The sequence below is a fragment of the Styela clava genome, chromosome 12, assembly GCF_964204865.1.
Source record: "Styela clava chromosome 12, kaStyClav1.hap1.2, whole genome shotgun sequence".
Classification (NCBI taxonomy): domain Eukaryota; kingdom Metazoa; phylum Chordata; class Ascidiacea; order Stolidobranchia; family Styelidae; genus Styela; species Styela clava.
Window position 1 is genome coordinate 10,476,274 of NC_135261.1, and position 18,582 is coordinate 10,494,855.

Here is an 18,582-nt window from a genome sequence, read left to right on the forward strand (position 1 = left end):
ATCCTGGGATCAGAACTGCAATTAATAAAAGGGATTTGCTTTATTGGAATATTGACAACAGAACAAATTTGCGACCCACTGGTTGAAGAACTCCAAGTGTCTCCAGACTCCCACACCTTTACTGAATGGCCAATATTAACTTCTCCAGGCTGAATCATGGTGCTAAACACGAACAAATTTTTGCATGAAGTTTATCGAATGCACAGAATCCTGTCCTGCTTCGCTAGTATATAAACCTAATCAGCAGTATTACAGAAATAAACCAGAATTCCCCTTGACCACACTTTTTTGCTATTCCAAACAGTCATAAACACGGTTTATAATCAAAACTGTATTTTAATGGTCCGAATGAGAGCAAAGTGATCAAGGCTGTTTTGTTGTTTACTTCATGTTTCCAGGAACACTTATCAATCACTATATTGTAAAGGACGAGATACCAGAAAGCGCAGAGACCACAAGAACAGTTATCACTCGCATTCAACTTGAAAAGCACAAATTAATTGCTAGTCTTAATTTACAATTGTTCCACCACATGATGTGATATATAGTCACTGGTCAACCATGATTACTGTTGAGCAGGAAGCGCCAGTAGTACTTGTTGATTTGATGGAAGGTATGAAACGTTCTTTGAATGTGAAATTACTTGGGCGATTTCCTCTGCTGCCTCCAGCTTACGAAGTTCAATCAGACCTTCACCAGCTTCCGCTGTTAATACAAAGTTAAATTTGAGACATTTTTAACATATAAGGTTACTGATAGTAAAATGGTCATCCTGCCTCTTAACAAAATTAGAAAAACATGGTCTTTGAGGTCGTACTGATGACTAGACAAACCATTACATAAAGTCATACTAGACCACCGTTGATGGGCGACAGAAGTGGGCTACAAAAGAATAAAGGTAAACTGCCGATATATACATCCGCATTAGTCGGGCTGTGTGCTTCAACGACTCTCGCCTCTTCCTAACTGTTTTCCCAATCTTTCTCTGCTTTCATTTTGTATTAAAAAGGTGTCTCTCCTAATACCCAGTGACATATGATTAGCCTTTTCATGCATGATGATGATTGAAAAGTTATTATCCGGAGTAACATTTAAAATCACGTTTTGAGAGAGTACACAAAGAGAAAAAGGCAATTTTTTTATTGAAAGAAGCGCTAGTTCTATAAATAGAATCGATTTGGAGATGTTGAGTTAGTAATCACAGAAACATGGTACAGGTAATTAAGACTAAATTGATTGGGGTCCTTTTAATAGCAATACCTTCTTTCAATGGGACTTGTTTTATTCATCTATTACCATGAAAAATAATTGCACTTATGCATTTCAATGGCTGTTGTACAATAACAATACGGTTATCATATAATAATGTCATCAAACTGGTTCCAAATTTGTGACCTCCCTGAATGCAATTTTGAATTTCTTGGTTGCCATCATTTTAGTGAGAGTTATACAAAAATAAATGAATCCATTTTAATCAACTGAATGAGATATTGAGAGTCTGTGCAATTTTTAACTCTCAGCATTCAACAGTTTTCAAAACACTAATTATATTTCGACCAGTTCACCTAACCATGGGATCTCCCTTTATAACTCTGGAAACATGGTTATGCAAAATATCAGCCGTATAATAAATAAATATTAAAATAAACTACAGACTCACGAGGTACATCATAAAAGCCCATTTTGTGGGTCACAACATGATTTATATTAATATCGATTATCGGCCGCTAGTTGGCCGATATATCGATATTGGTCGAGCTCTACTGATGACCGACTCAAATGAAAAGAATCTAGATAATTGGCTGCCAGTCGAAGTGATCCTGTGTACTGCCCGCTCTGCACTAAGTGATTGTAATGTAAGCTATTCATACTGCCGAGCTATGTGATTCGACAATCATCAATGCATATAACGGGTTTGCACTAACAGAAGTAGCTAGTGCAAATAAAATAATGAACATACCAATTGCTTTGGCGATAAGTTGAGCAGCTTTGGCATCTCCTTCTGCCGTTGTAACAGCAGCCATTTTCTGTTGCTCAGCCTAAATACAGAAAAACATAAAAATATCTAAAATACCCGAAAAGAGACAAAGCGCTAATCTACCAAATATAATTCAAACCTTTTCCACAACAAATCTAGCTCGTTCTGCTTCTTGCTGGGCGACTTGTTTTGCTTCGACAGCGTGTGTAAATTCTCTTCCGAAGGTTAAATGTGTCAGTGATACATCATCAAGAATCATACCGAATGCATCAGCCCTCTCAGCGAGATCTTCACTGACCTGATAATTTATGTGTAGTTAGTTATTACTATAATAGAAGCAAACATAACTATACCACCGCAAAACAAGCTACAGGATATAATATCTTTTAAGTGGATGAACTTTACTTGTTAATATCTGTAACTTGAATTGAATTTTTTGGCTTATTTAAAACTATCATTTAATAAAAGCGTTTACAAAGGCCATATGCATTGGTATTTGAATCAGTTCACTTTCCTTTTTCAAACTATTTCATTATAAACATTTTCAATAGAGTATTATTTGCATAGTCAAAGTTAACAATGAGAGGCATATACAGTCCTACAATGTAAAAATATCAGTTCCAAATTTAAAAAGACTGTGTAGTGGTATAATTTTAACAATCACAAAGTAACATGGCGATTTATACGACGATTTGGAAGTCAATGGCTGAAAGTACAAATATATTATTAGACCAAACCAGGGTAACTGAACTTCCTACTCTTCAAAGGCGACTATAGAAAATTGCAAATGGTAATCAAATACACCATACCTGTCGTGAAACGATTTCTCTCTGCGTAATAAGCTCGCTGGCATCAAATCTAGCAACTACTGCCTTTAAAACTTCATTTGTGATTGAAGGTAAAATTCTTTCGTCATAATCTTCACCGACGGTTGTGAATATATTCGGCAACATTGATGGCTTTGGACGAAATAAAATACGCAATGTGATATTGACATTTTGTAAATCTGAAAAATAAATGAAAATGATAAAAGTATTGATTATAATTATTATCTGGTAAATTTGATCTAGAACAGAACATGGATGCTATATAAAAGAACCTGGAAATGAGAATTGTCATGTTGTAGAATGCATAAGATTTGCAGACCCAGATTTTGATGATGTAATCTAACCAAATTATGAAATGAAAGATTTTTGATTGAAATTCAAGTTTCTCTCAGTCAAAGATAAAATGAATTAATTTTATATGATACCTTTTGAACCTGTCACCACCGGTATATTTCTTGGTCTGGCTTTTATATCAAAAATAATAGGTTTTTGAATGACTGGAATAAGAAAGTGTGTTCCCTCTCCTGTCACAGTCTCTTTCACACCCGAAAATCTATCAAATATAACTGCTCTGCATCCAGCATCAACTGAAAATATAGATGAATTCACATATGTTATTAAATTATAGAAAAAACAGGATACAGGGATATGACAAGAGAAATTTCCTGTTCCAGTAGTCTAACTAGTCAGCTTTTTTCATCATGACTCAAAAGTCTAATTCAGTTTTACAACTGTGAGATAAAAACTTTCAATCAACGTTTCAAAAATTCTTCATAATGTACCAGTACCTTTTCACGCTGTCATACAGATACAGTCATAGGCCTGCATGTAACAATCAACATACCCACCATTATAAAGAGCCGAGTTCACAACGCTTCCAGCTACAGCGAGACCAACACCAAATTTCGCAAGCCTTGAAAACAAAACCTCCATCTTCTAAATGTCTAGTCGAGTCAGAAATCAGCAATAACTTGAAAAAGTTGAGGTATTCGACAATGCGATTGCACCAGATCACGTGTGAATCGCATTGGTGCAGATCGGAAAAATTGCGGTGGTTGCAGAGTCATACATGAGCTTCAAATCCGGTTTCTATCTCAATGTTTTTTTATTTCTTCCGTGTGCCATTTTTTATGTAAATAATTGAATAGAAATTTGTTTTTGGCATATTATATCACCAGTAATTAATAAATTCACGCGCCCTACATGTTGTTCTACTCAAGCCACCTGAATATTTTGAACGAATTCAATTTGTTCCTTGTATGCGCCCGTCGGGCGAATGTTTCAAGGGTATCAACGTCATTCAGCTATTCCTACGCACAACTGTTATTCTTTTATTAGTGTTTTAGCTAAACTCAATAATGATATGACATTCCTAGGTTTAAGCAGTGCCTTAAAAACAATATGGTATTTTACATTTACGATGACGTTTACAACAAAAACAATAACGTATATTCTCGAAAAAAATAAAAATGACACAATTAAATACAAGAGAGTGTTGCTCAAATATATGGAAATAAAAAGGCTAAAACAACAAAGTGCGGGTGTGCAATCTGTCACAGTATACTAGCGCTACGAGGTGCGCAATTTTTAATTGTGGTGACGTCATAGCACACAAAAACAAATCTCATAGAGCTCACAGAATTTTTTGAATTTAATAAAAGTAATTACCTTCTAGTGCAAACTACAGTCTTTAGGTGCTGAAAATTTGTAAGCAATTAGTTCAGTAAGTAACAAGAAAAGCGATTTTTTCATAACAATAAAAATCCTAACAAGGAAATCAACAAGAGCAACCACAACAACATAATTAATAACAAAACGATTCATATGTACACTTCGCGTCCAAAAATCAAGTTGGCGAAAAAAAAACTTTTCGAACTACAATGAACAGCAGAGTGCGTATGAAACCTGGTAAATCAATCATGCTGATCGGAATAACTTGACTCTAGTTTCGAAAATAAAATGAAAACGCCAATGAATATGAATGAATGAATATATTGCCTCAGCTTTTGTGGTTGCGATTGGGGATACAAGTTTCGAATATCTTATTTTCGAATCGAATCAGAATGTTCCGATTCGAATATTTAATATACCATCAGTTTACCGTTAACTCTCTTTAAATTTAGAATAGCTACAGTATTAATTCTGCTTGAATAATATTATTGAACTAGAAATTGAATAATGTTAGTAGAAAAAAATTTAATGAATGAATGAAATATATATATTAGGGCTGGAAAAATTTGTTTTCGTTACATAGAGCTTACTTAGTTACATACTTAGTTACATATTTGTTTTTATTACATAAACTTTTGTATGCAAAATATTCCGGACGTATAGTGTTCGTTTTCTTCTAAATTTAACCTTCAAAAATCATCTGAATAAGAAACGCTAGTGTTCCGATACCGTTTGCGCCATGATTTCGAAAGGAGTAATGATTACGAAGAGCACATCACATTGTATAACTTGTAAAATTTCATAGCATTTTAAGTAGTCAAACAAAATTGGGCTAAACTATTGCTTTAGTTTAGACCCATATCAAATATAACAACCCAAGGATTGTTACGAATCGGGAAGATCTGTAACCAGCACACGGAAAATAAACGAAAATACGCCTTTAATCGATCTTGTGACAACGTCGCTGCGTTATGCAATCGCCTCGTGTTGTCTGAATCGATAGATATTCTTTTTAATAGAATCAAGTCGTCTTCCCTGAAATTGCTTCGATTCGTGTTGATTCGAATCGCTTCGGAATCTCTCTAAATGCTCGCTCAATAATGTACTCTTTCATTAATTTTTTCATATCGTTCGACGTTTTCGAAATGCCGAAAAATGCTTAACAATTAGTGTTAGCATCATTCGCGCCTTTTATGGTTGTTCGATTTCCTCTGCTGCCTTACATGGTTTCGCTTGGTTCTTCGTCATATTTATATATTATGCTATATATATTCATCATTGTTCGGGTACTTTCCAATTTTACATATTACAATTTTACATATTGCTTATTTCAAAATTTTCGTAAATAGCTGCTTCATTCAAATTCATATACTGTATATGTATGTTGTATTTAATTGACAAGAAATGTTTTGACTCATAAAGGCATTAATAATTTGATACATGCTTGGCTTTGTAATGCAATAAAAAATAACTAAACTGCAAAACCGAAACACTTGTCACATCACTTATTGTTGATCTAATTGTCTCAATATAAACAGATGAATCAGTATTATATTGAAACTCATTGACATAATTTTTTCAGTTTGCATCAAATGCTGGTGCTGGTTATGCACTATCCATAACGTGCGGTTAGAGACAGATTTGATTGCAGGACGAAATTACTGGAATAATGGTTATGAGGTAGTAGAAATTATTCTGTCAGGCATATCTCAAAGTGTTTATAGGTTGTGATAGTATATCTTAATGCGATAATGTACAACCACTATATACAAATCTTTTGGTGAATGGATAGTTTATAGCATGCTTTTAAAGTATAACAGTGTAGGCTATTTTACATGTGCAATATGGACATTAGGCGTAATAGCCCACGCATAAAAATATATATGGTCTTTTCAAAAAAATTGTGACGAGGTTCAGTCAGTACCTGAAAAAAAAAAACGTACTAGGTATTATGATATATTATTTAATTCACTTTCCAATTTCCAGAGCTTAATTTTCTAGAATTTAGGGTTTTTGTGCAAGTCGACGTCAAATGACTATTATTATTCGATTATCATAGACTTCGGTGAGCTTATTGTGTTTGAATGATAATAATCGAAAATAATTTTATTCTACCACAGGGTGGGATTGATGCTGATTTAAATATATATGCATCATTTAGCGCAGGACTAGATCAAAGTTTTATATAAAAAAAAGTTTAAATTAGAGCATTTATTTAATATAAAGAAAATTCTGTTTGCTCCCTTCCGTTTATCATTCCGATTTTTGAGGCCATATTTATTTCGAAATGTTAAGTTCGGTGCAAATTATATTGAATTGCATTTGTATGCTTCCTTTTTAGGGGATAATGGAAAATAACTATTATGACTACAACGGGTTCGGAAGTGACCACAAACACGACTTTGACTATGCAGACATTACTACAAGTATGGGAATGATCTTTACAATATTAATATATGTAACGTCATAATACGTGACAGAGATAAATTGTTGACTGCAGTTTCAAATAAATAAAATTAGAGATTTGTATCTTTATGGTATCATAAAAAATGTGTCTGAAAAATATTGCAAGACAATATGCTTCTTCCTCTACTTCTTTTGTAAAATTGAATTTGAACTTAAAAAAGTTAAATTATTACGACTACTTTGCACTTTAAAAACAACCATTCAAAAATAAAATTTTTTGAAGACCTATTTAATTACTATTGTAGTATAAATACCTCGTAAATTCAGAACAGCGTCTTACTCGTTCTTAGTTCACATCAAAAATTAGCATGCAGGAGATGTGGTGGCTGGGCGATTCTCATTTCGAGAAGTATTGACCATACCAAAATATAAAAGCATTATTTTATACTGACTTTACCAAAAGACTAGGGTTTCTGACGTTTAAATTCATTAAGTCTCCTGATTGATTATCTCTGCCAAGTTAACAAACCTTTGTTCAACCAAATCTTGAAAATTTGAACCTCTGTTGCCTGGACGAGAGGACCAGGTAGACAATAATCGATTTTAAGCCCACTTGTTCATTTCATTCCTGATATATTACGACTGATTTAACTAATTCAGGCTATATTTCAAAATAGTTCCAATCCTATGAAGTGCTAATACTGGTTTATGTATAATTGACTATTTTCTCTGTAGCCCCATCATATTTTGAAGAGGATACTACATCGCATGATGCTGTAACATATGTACCGAAATTTACAAGTAACAGGTTTTTGGATGTTGGCGAATTCAATATCAAAAGTGGATCGAACTACGGAGAACAAATGGGAAATACTTCTGGTAATGACATTAACTACGTTAGTAATATAACGTCATCTGCTCCGCATGCAGTATTTTCTCATGAACTACACCTTCAGTGGGTTTTGAGTGAAATTTTTTCATATACATTGCTGTTTCTTAACTGCTACGTGGTGTTTTGTTTTATTGTCTACCATATACGCAAGCGTGGTACGGCGACCCGGAATTCCTATTTCTTTTCAAAAAAGAGTGGTGCCCTATATTCCATGGCTTTGAACACATTAACTATTTTATCTGCAGTTATTACGGCAGTCCGTGTACTGCTTAACCTGGACACAATATGGGGCCGGAGCTCCGAAATGGCATGTTTGCATTTGAAAAAACCAAAGATATTTGTGGGATTTTTAGTTTACTTAACTGTGTATATGAGTTTCTGGGTGCGACAAAGGATATTTTACAGCAGCCCCCAGCTGAATCATTTGAGCAACAAAGCGACTCGTTTTTTAAGCAAGTGGATACTGTTAGTGTTGGTTTTGGGTTATCTTGCAAACTTGGTTTACTTTATGGTGGAAGGGGATTCACATTACAAACCTCTGCCTCCAAATGGTTGTTCTGTGTCTTCTGATGCTATACCTTGGTACCTTTTGGCTGCTAATACAGTTATCATGCAATTTACGTTGCTTGCACTTCTAACATATCCGATGTTAAAGCGGAATAAGGCCAGACAAGGTGGCGAACCTAATAATAGGTTGATAAGACTAGTAAGGAAAGTATTAATGGCTGCCATTTTTGCTGTTGTCTGCTGTATATCATCTCTTTTTATTATATTGTTTATATCTACACCGATAGACGAAAAGTCACTTTTCATTGTAGATGTGAATTTAACTATTTTAGTTTTTACAGTTGTTATTATGTTCTCAGATTGGCGCGTTAGACTTTTTCCGTTTCGTAAAAAATTTCGCGGAAAGTCTAACAAGAAATCTGGCATCAATTGATACCATAAATACCGCCACAAAGCGTTTGGTTTACTTATTATTGGACACGTAGTGGACATAACGATCGTTTTAAAATTTTGTTGTTATTGGACACGTTTAGTGGCCATAACGATCGTTTCAATATTATGTTGTTGTTGTTGTTCTTGTTCTTTGACACGTTTTTAAAAAATCGCTTTTCTCTTCGAATACTGGACCAATTGCTTTGAAATTTTCAGTGGTTAAAGATTAATTTCTTCGCTAGAAGGCTATTACTTTTATTTATTTCAAAATTTTGCGTGAATTCTATGAAATTTGATATTTCGTCTAAAATTTTGCTGTATTATTTTTTATCCATGGGAACACGGATTTTAGTCAGTGTCATGACTGGCTGTACGTTTTGATTCTGCAAAATTCTTGCTACTGGAAATTCAGAACTTTTTTGAGGGTACCGGTAGCGTCAAAGGTACCGGTAAAGACTGATTCGCTCTGGTCTAACGTGTCCATATATTTGTGCGTAGCTCTCTTGTTATTATTGTTATTATTTGTCTCCATCAACACGTTTTGAAGAAATCGCTTTTCTCTTCGAACACTGGACCAATTGCTCTAAAATTTTCAGTGGTTGAAAAATATTCTCCAGAAGGCTATTACTTTTTTTTTCGCTATGACGTCATCAAAATTATGTGACTCTACGTGTTCATATATTTGAGCATAGCTCTCTTGTTTTCCTTCGGCTTCAAATTTTATTAACTGAAGTTTTTAATGAAATATTTTAAACTGCTGCATGAAATTACTTATCCTTTTTTTCTTTAATAAACTCAAAATTTTAATGAAATTTGTCTATACTTAGAAATTTACCCCTCAGCATGAGATTCACATGTCACAAACGCATTGGTAGTCTTACCGTCGATCGAAACCTCACAGGGACTATCAATAGGGTTATCAAATTTTTATATTATCATCGAGAGTTTATGCGCTGTCTGTCTAAATATCGGTTTCAGTTCGAAAATTGGAAAGGAATTTACGTTAACGTTGTGCACCCTTTTGGATACGGGGCTTACACGCAAGAATTTGTAGCAGTTATCCGCTAACAAACAAAACCACGCATCCACCTTCAGTAAATAGGCTATCGATACGCTACACAGCAACAACAGTATCGAGACAATGCTAATGGGTAACGTTCGTGTATTATGCTGACTGGCTGAACGCCAAAGCGGAACATTTGGCTGACCGGTCGGGACGCCGGGACAAGACGTTGAAAATGGGACTGTCCCGCCTAAAACGGAACGCATGGTAGGCCTAATTTTTTCTAATGTTTTTCGTTCATTTCAGGTAACTGATAAAATTACAGTCAATATAATATTTTCATTTGCCAGCACATAATATGATTGATATCTGTGGTGCAAAGCGTCAACATACTTTGTCTAGAAATACCATTCGATGTTGCCTCCTTTCAAGTAACTAATTTCCCAGTATTTTTTAGTCTGATTTTCTTTGATGAACGTTAGCCTATTTATCCTCTTCTTAGTTCTAAGCTGAATATGTTAGACCAAGCAGTGGGAAATTTCATTCAATTAGAGCAGGAGTCGGCAAACTTATGTCGCTCGCGAGCCAAAATTAAAGGTTGCAAGTCATTGGCGGGCCGCACATATTTTTAGAAAGGTAAAAACCGAAAGGATGGCCGATGAATCAAATTTTTCCACGCATATCAGAAGATATTTTCTGCGCCATTAAACCATTTGCACTCAACGTCAACTTTTCGCCGCATAGTTTGCCGACCCCTGAACTAGAGTAACAAAATTCTGTTCTGAATTCCAAAATTCTGACTTTGAATCCGTGGAGTAGAGATATCCGACACATGAAATTCGAAACTGAAGGTGTCAACAAAAATTGCTTGAGTTTTACAACGCGGAACTTCGAATATTGTTGACCAAAATTACCAAATGACTTGTCGCTAGTATATTGTAAAAAATAATATTACACAGCAAATATAACTCCCCCGAGTAGCGTTAACTTTTTGCATTAGAAAAGAACATACAAATAAATTTAAAATGGCATATATATATTTAAAGGAACTTTCAAAGAAACTTGGTCAAACGAATATATTTTATATCGAATAAAACATTTCACAGTTACACAGTGATTTCAGGTAGACAGAGTGAGTATATGCATTCCATCGTAATAACTGTCTTACCAAATGAACATTCATAACCTCAATATTCGCCTTAGTAATGCTCTAACATTGCTGGGTTGGCGCGTTGTATCAGTGCCCAAACATAATATTACCAATTAGAGGCTGAAATGTTAAGCTTTAAAGACTGAAAATGGCCGAGTTTGTATTTCCAACATTTTAGTATAGACGTTCTTTTTTTTCAATTTTTTTTATAGTCATAATACCCAGGGCAGGGCAACTCAAGTCTACTTTCTCAGCTATGAGTGGAAAAAAAGGTTTTTGGGTTGGCATCTGCCTTTTATGTCAGGTAAATAAATAAGATATGCTTCTACCGTTTTCCCAAAAAATAAGACCTAGCCTGGATTTTAAAAATGATTTTAATAAAAGCCCTCGCATAAAATAGGACCTAGTCGTTTTTTTTAAATAAGAAATTGTTATTTATAAGTAAATGGATATCGGTTTCATATTTTGTATATTTGAAAATCTCGTAATTTTTAACATTGTAATTTTGTTTTGAATAAATGAAAATTAAAGACATAGCCCAAAATAAGCCCTTGTGTTATTTTTCGAATGGAAATTGGGAAAACGCGGTAGAGCTAGGTACTAAATCGTCAATTTTGACATACTATAAAAAAGGGAAGAATAACCTAAAGGAAAAAAAACTGAGCTTCTATATCGCGTTGACTCGGAAATGAATTGAAATAATAATAATAAATGTATGTAATAAATATATATGTATATTGAGAAAATGAAGTGGTATAATTTATACCAATCTATATCAATGCTGGACAAATTCTCCATATGTCATTTGTCAAGTTACGATTGCCTCTCCATTCAATATTGACGTTCAATACCATTGCGTGATTGTGTTAGTACGAACTTGTCTTACTTGTATTTAAATGTGATAACGATTGCAACATTTCAGCAATTAGTGTTAATCACTGATGTGTATCGATAATGCAATCGCAATATCACGATAATGCAACGTAACAGTTAATCCTCGTCCTCACTTAATGAAAGACCTAGCTTTTTACACAAAACTCTTACAGTACACAAATATAAAAACACAATAAAAAATACGACAGGAATCGCAGCTGCAAAAAGTACTATCCCCAAAAACATGGATACTGCTACAAAAAATGGTTGATTCGGACATATTAAATCCCGTTCAGGAACACTTAAAAACTGTTTTCCAACGACAGCACTGTGCCTGTTGAACGGCGTCGTACAAAAAGATCCTGTTGTGGCGACGTCGCTCGCGTATGCCCCGTCGTGTGTTAAATAGTTTTTAAGTATTGCGTCATCAGCAATATTCCTCGGAAGGTCATACAGATTTGCGTCTAACGTGAGGTTACGTACGTTTATAAACCACACAAGAGGTAAAATAAGACAATCACAATTTATAGGATTTCCAAATAGCCACATCGCTTCTAAATTCGGGGCATAGAGTGGATCGACATGAACAGTATCACTCGTGACAGACGATGTAAAACTGACTGACAGTGGTGAAATTGAGGGTGTTCCAAATTCCAAAGTCTTCAGAGCACATCCGTACAAGAATAGAAATCGTAACTTTGTCAAATTGACAAAAATATCCTTTGGTAATGTTCTGAGAAACGGGTTTCTGCAATAAAAATATTAATAGAAGCATGAATAAAATTATGGACTATGATTTTGAAAATAACAAGAAAGCAACGCTCAAATATATGGACACGTTAACCAGAGCGAAGCAATTCTTACCTTTGACGCCACCGGTACCCTCAAAAAAATTTCCGAGTTTCGCATAGCAAAAATTTACAGAATCCAACCGGACAGCCAGTGTTCCCATGGATAAAATAATACAGCGAAATTTTGGACGAAATATCAGATTTCATATGGAATTTAGAAATGAATAAAAGTAATAGCCTTCTGGAAAAAAAATCAATCTTTAACCACTGAAAATTTCAAAGCAATTGGTCTAGTATTCGAAGAGAAAAGCGATTTTTTAATGAAGACCATGACGAATAACAAGAACAAAACGTAATATTGAAACGATCGTTTTGTCCACTGACGTGTCCAATGAATAAACATTACTAATAACAAGGTTTAACTTACCTATTGAGAAATAGATATTCCAAATTGTCAGCACCAGCAAACGTATCAGAATTGAGGAAATGAATCGCATTATTCGATAAATCCAGAACTTCCAATACAGACATCGTCTGAAAAGCGTTTGGAACAATTTCTCGAAGTCCGTTTCGACTGAAATTTAACATTTCAATATTTGGTAGATTATGTAGTTTTTGGGCATCTGTGATGGTGAGGTTTAAAATACGATTCTCTCCCAGTTCTAGAAGTGTTAGAGTAGCTGGAATTCCTCCGGGTAACACGGTAAGCTTGTTTCCAGTCAGCCTGAATGAAAGGAAATGTATTAATAAACAGTTTAATTGTTATTATCGCCATCTTTATTTAATGTGTCTGAGTTTTTGTAACTTTACTGGTGAAAAGATAGTTAATTAGATAAACTTCTTTATATCGTAAGATTGGAAATATTAAAGAGAAAAAGTGACAAAAAAACGTACACGCTGTGATTCGTGAAGAATTATTAGGAAAAAAGTGACAGTTAGTAATGCAAAACAATAGTGACACTAGATTAAATTACAGTCACTTCAAAGAAATCTGTATAAGCTAATTGTAATTAGTATAATATATATGTACCGGTATATGAGATCTGATCAGTTTAAAGTTAACGTGTTTGATGCAAAGCAATTTCATTATGACAAAATTTGTATATGCATTTTCTGCACTTTATTATTAATTTTGAAAACTTAATTTTAAAGAAATAATTTGATGTGAGAATATTAACTAAACAATGTGTCACGCCGGTACAAATATTTGAACTCCCAGTGGTTCTAATAAACAAAACCGAATCGCGAATCGAATTCATATCATTATAAAATTAAATATAAAAGTTGAAATGACAAGAACAAAATATTAAATTCGATTTCGAGAAATATGACTAACATCAAATCCTAAATTTGAAAGAATAGTTTGGCAAGCTCTACCGTAAGTCATCAATCACAGCGGAGCAAAAATTTTATGTATTAGAGTGTGTATTAAAAGAAATGAAAGAAACCTTTTAACGAAACGCTACGCTTTACGAAGAATCATTTATTTACAAACCCAGTGGGAATTGGAATTTAAGTACTGAAACAGCATGCTTGTTTATACCAAGCTTTGTCTTCGAGTACAAAGACCGGAATGAAACACTTCTTTTTTCATAATAAAACGGAAATATGGCTGTTTCCTTTGGCTTTGAATTCCATGTAGTTATTATTAAAAAAGTGAATAATTGGCGTTGGTTGTTTTATATCTATATATACAACATATACCGCATTTCAAGAATATCCCTGAATATTCCTGATTAACGTTATATTACATCGAAATATGACAATTTGTAACCTTAAATGCGCAAACACGCGGTAAAATAATTATTAGTGTTTACCATTTCTTTCCTGGTTAAATATCAGTAAAACGTTGCCCAACGTACATCCCTGACGTCTTATGTTGTGCACTCTTTCAGAAAAACATTTTATTCACGCAATGTCAAGTTCACCAAAAATCGATACATGTCCTTTTAATGCGGAAAATTGAAATTATGACCGGAAAATATTGCCAGATAATACCAGTTTAAGATATTTGCTTGCATCATATTAAACTTTTAGTTGTGAAACTGAAGGCTTCACTATAATCCTACTACACAATTCAGTATTATGTTTGTGATTAAAATATAACTTGCAAGCATAGCTGGCAATTTGTTCTGTGTTAACGGGCGGGCGACGGTACAATGCACACAACACCAACTTTTAAATGCTGCAAAATGGCATTGATTTTTTTCTTGTGGAAAACTTTATCGATTTGATCTGAAATTCAATTATTGACGTTCCGATTGGCCTCATTTGGCGTTTAATAGAAAAGTTGGGTGACACCGTCTAGTGGTTGATGCGTTGCAAGTTATAGTTGCCTTGAATTCAAGCTACAATAATTTCGGTAACAATCACTTCATATTTCATTCAAGTCCGGAACAAAATTTGTAATAAATATAAAATAATTCATCTGTTTGAGACAGTTTTACGATACACGCACACGCTAGTTCATTTCAATCAAAAATAAAATATAAAGAGAAAGGCGATGATTTCATAACAATTACAAGAAGAAAATAATGACTAACAACAGTAACAGCAACAACAAAACGATTAATATGTACATCTCGTATCCAATAAGTATTAAATATGCAGTTGAAATTATACCTTAACATGAGAACAAAGTTTACAACATTTTTCTATCGATTTAAATAATCAACGTCAAAAAATTGCAATCAAAATACAAAAGCTTGCTTACCGAAGCGTCTTCAACCCTGATGATCGTCCGAACAAGCTGGATGGAAGAGATTCTATGTAATTGAATCTTAAATCCAGATAATTGAGATATCTCATATATTTGAAAGTTCGTGGTTCAGTTGTTTGAATGCTGTTATGAGACAGATCGAGAGATTCGAGAAACCTAAAATTAGAAGTATAGTAACATTTAAACATAGCTATTTTGACAACAAACATAACGTCTGAAGTGCAGAGTTTTGTGGAGTTTATATAAATAGCAATTGGAACGATATATGCTTTCTTGTTATACATTTTTAATCAAGTTTTAATGTTAATCTTGTCCTGAATATGTTTATCCAACGTGACACTTTTAATAATAAAAAAATATGACAACTAGATCTTATTCATTCCATTTACCAATCAATCGAATAAAATGTATTATTCAAAAAAGTGTTTTGGTTGAACTCAGTAATGTGGCATGTTATGTTGCTTTGTAAGGGAGTGACGGACGGGTTACATCGGTATTTTATCATGTGGTTTTTGTTATTCGCTGGGAGCGGTTGATTTCGTTTCAAATAGGCCTATGTCGTTACTGTACATTTACCATGAATAGAACAACGCAAATTTAATTGGTGACTCTTGGCAATAATATATATAGTATTTCAAGCATAACCCGAAAGCAAAAACATAGAAATAGGCTTTTAAATTTATCAAATATTCTACGTAAACATTGTGCGCCTAAATGTGTTGCGCCCGAAGTAGGCTCAGTCCGGGGAGAAAAATGGAGCGATGGAAAGGCATGAAAACCCTAGTCGCCAGTCAAAGCAACTTGCAAACAACTTATAACGTGATGTTAATTTGTTACGAGTTTCGCCTTCCATTTCAATTCTATCAAAACGAAAAACAGTCAAATAGAGCAACGTACATCGACTATAACTATTTTCGAACAAAATCATATCGAAAGACCTAATCTTATAGAAATATATCACAGTTGAAATTGTAGATTATTGTAATATTTAATTAATATTCATGACAATTATAATCAATTTAATTGAAATAAGACCCCTATTCTTTTATTCACACATGGTCTGTTTTCTTTAATTTTGCTTAATCCTATGTTAGATTGTGGTAAGTAAAAATTCGGATATGTGCAACAGCAGAACATACCTGACCCCATTGAAAGCATATTCTTCGATATTTGGTCCGATTTCGTTCCTTCCCAAATTCAAGTCGGTCAAATTATCCAGCTTGGTAGAATATTCATTCATTTGTTGAAAACATTGTGGTATCATATATATATGGTTGTCTGTTTGCAGAAAAACTTCTTATTCGCAACAGGGTTGTAAACTCAATAATGATATTACAATCAGTTTCATCAAAATGCAGGGGTTAAAGTTGTTTTGTCTAGACTCTAAAGCAGAGGTGGGAAAGGTGTTTGGACCAAGGGTCATAAATTTTGCCTACTCAGACTAGCGGGCCATGTAAGTGTGACCTACAAAGTTACATTTTATGAACAATTTTTAGCTCAACATCCAAATTCGGTTTTGGTTTGGTTGTGGCACCACCAGCCGAGCCAAATCGAACTATCCAACGAGCCGGATTTGGCCCACGGGCCGTAGTTTGCCCGTGTCTGCTCTAGAGTTTAGTAGACATTCGCGCTCTTGCGAAAAGAAAACTATCTCGAGGTAAAGTAAAGGTAAGGGAGATCCGGTCTCAGTAAACCTACTGCCTCACCAAGGGGCATACTTGGAACTTGTTTTCAACAAGTACGTTAGTGTTTGTACTGTGTGATAATATCCTACCGGCATTTTAAAATCTGAACGGCATCAGCTATAATTTGACGAAATGCCTAGGCAGGCGTTTGTGTGTGCCAGGCCGAGTATCATATAATTATAAAGGGCTGTAACTTTCGGCTAGAGATAAAAATAAACTAACGAATATACTATTTATAATGTATACGTCATCATTATGAGTCAGTTATTTTCGAAGAACGGATGGGTTACATGTTAAATGAGTAATAGGCCTACTGTTAATTAGTTAGGTTGATTCAACTTTTGAGTTCGCAGTAGATATTCCAAATAAATTTCAGGGTGATTTTGGGTATATGTAAGGGAAATAATTAAAAACTAATCACTATCAGCCTGGTTTACTTCGCCGTGACCAACCAAGTTCTAGATCCCCGCCCGGTTACTAAATAACAAACAGAAACAGGCCAAAATGATAATATTTGTAATATTAGAGCATCAAACGGTACTGTTAACCTCTTCACTAGCCTCGGCTTACTTATTATACTGACTCTCTGCACTGTTTATTCGATCAAATAAGGTAGGAATGAATGACTGAATTTTACCAACGCGATGCTGATATTACTTTATGAAAAATGATATCTGGAATGATTGCGGAAATTATTGATTTTTAATTTGAGATGTAGGAAACTACGTACTCCATACCTGAAAAATCAACGTATTGCACAGGAGAGTAGTCAATTCCACTGCTGTTAAATATTCCTTGGTGTACAAAATCCAAGTAGTTCGAGTTAAATAAAACTCTTTGTAAGAGGGGAAGATTAGAAAAAGCTTTATCCGGTAAAAAAGTTAAGTCGTTCCATCCAAAATCCAGTACAGTAGTTCGAGCTGCTTGCTGGTAAGAAATAAGGTTCGGTAAACGTACCATCCCAGTTGCTTTACAGTCAATTTCACTTCCAAAATATATATTACAAGTACAGACTTCGTAACAAGAATATCCACATGAAGATCCCGCGCTGAGTAGAAATGTGGTTGTCAGTAGAACAACATCGATGAAAACCGGTATTTTCCAGCTGATGATACATTTGCTTTTTTGGCAAAATTTAATCGATGAACACTTCATCATAGTTTTATATTAAATGCTACAAAAATAAAATGAAGGCGATATTGCGTGAGTCTCTATTTAAAGAGAATAAAAATCCATGTAAAGACAATGCTAATGTTGATATAATATGCGACGCAAAGCAATTTAATAATTTATAAGTCATGAACCAGTGTTCCGCAATGGACCTATCGTAGATTGTAGATAACCGTTTACATATCGGATAAGAGATACTGGATATACACTATATTTTAGCTTATATATCATCAGTGGATACTGATTCACAGCCGAATAAGTATTGGAATTACCCGCACGTACCAAATTGAATTAAAAACTCGTTTCGATGGCCGGACATCATTCAAAATTAGCACTTCTCCGCGGGCCGCACAATTTTTCATGAGGGCCGCATTTGGCCCGCTGGCCACAGGTTGCACGCCCCTGGGTTTAGCAAACAATACTCTTAGAATGAGACTACCTTATTCTGTTCTTATCAACCAACACGCATCTGAGTTCA

At 34.4% G+C, this 18,582-nt stretch overlaps 3 protein-coding genes across 3 annotated transcripts; 1 reads left to right on the plus strand and 2 right to left on the minus strand.

The window, feature by feature from the left end:
* Positions 1 to 311: 311 nt before the first annotated feature.
* On the minus strand, positions 312 to 3,821 carry LOC120330131 (prohibitin 1-like). Its single transcript, XM_039396972.2, has 6 exons — positions 3,654 to 3,821; positions 3,231 to 3,392; positions 2,788 to 2,984; positions 2,118 to 2,276; positions 1,961 to 2,039; positions 312 to 705 (listed from the first exon to the last, which is right to left on the minus strand). Exons 1-6 carry the CDS (start codon positions 3,736 to 3,738, stop codon positions 566 to 568), a joined length of 822 nt encoding a protein of 273 aa, XP_039252906.2. The 5' UTR covers positions 3,739 to 3,821; the 3' UTR covers positions 312 to 565.
* A 2,639-nt stretch (positions 3,822 to 6,460) lies between these two features.
* On the plus strand, positions 6,461 to 9,446 carry LOC120330096 (uncharacterized). The gene is made up of 3 exons (XM_078118784.1): positions 6,461 to 6,541; positions 6,818 to 6,902; positions 7,618 to 9,446. The coding sequence occupies exons 2-3, from the start codon at positions 6,824 to 6,826 to the stop codon at positions 8,712 to 8,714; spliced, it is 1,176 nt and encodes a 391-aa protein (XP_077974910.1). The 5' UTR covers positions 6,461 to 6,541; positions 6,818 to 6,823; the 3' UTR covers positions 8,715 to 9,446.
* Positions 9,447 to 10,554: 1,108 nt separating this feature from the next.
* LOC120330176 (podocan-like) lies at positions 10,555 to 18,108 on the minus strand. The gene is made up of 5 exons (XM_039397031.2): positions 17,672 to 18,108; positions 16,389 to 16,527; positions 15,244 to 15,405; positions 12,958 to 13,254; positions 10,555 to 12,487 (listed from the first exon to the last, which is right to left on the minus strand). Exons 1-5 carry the CDS (start codon positions 18,090 to 18,092, stop codon positions 11,857 to 11,859), a joined length of 1,650 nt encoding a protein of 549 aa, XP_039252965.2. The 5' UTR covers positions 18,093 to 18,108; the 3' UTR covers positions 10,555 to 11,856.
* Positions 18,109 to 18,582: the final 474 nt, after the last annotated feature.

Bases quoted from the DNA above. Each gene is read 5' to 3' on its own strand.
- LOC120330176 (XM_039397031.2), bottom strand. From the start codon at position 18,092: ATGATGAAGTGTTCATCGATTAAATTTTGCCAAAAAAGCAAATGTATC. The intron at 16,528-17,671 runs GTATGGAGTACG...TTCTGCAAACAG, and splicing joins GCAATACGTTGATTTTTCAG to ACAACCATATATATATGATA. The intron at 15,406-16,388 runs GTATGTTCTGCT...TTCTAATTTTAG, and splicing joins TATGCTTTCAATGGGGTCAG to GTTTCTCGAATCTCTCGATC.
- LOC120330096 (XM_078118784.1), top strand. From the start codon at position 6,824: ATGGAAAATAACTATTATGACTACAACGGGTTCGGAAGTGACCACAAA. The intron at 6,903-7,617 runs GTATGGGAATGA...TTTTCTCTGTAG, and splicing joins CTATGCAGACATTACTACAA to CCCCATCATATTTTGAAGAG.
- LOC120330131 (XM_039396972.2), bottom strand. From the start codon at position 3,738: ATGGAGGTTTTGTTTTCAAGGCTTGCGAAATTTGGTGTTGGTCTCGCT. The intron at 2,985-3,230 runs GTATCATATAAA...TTTATTTTTCAG, and splicing joins GGTGGTGACAGGTTCAAAAG to ATTTACAAAATGTCAATATC. The intron at 2,277-2,787 runs GTATGGTGTATT...ATAAATTATCAG, and splicing joins GAGAAATCGTTTCACGACAG to GTCAGTGAAGATCTCGCTGA.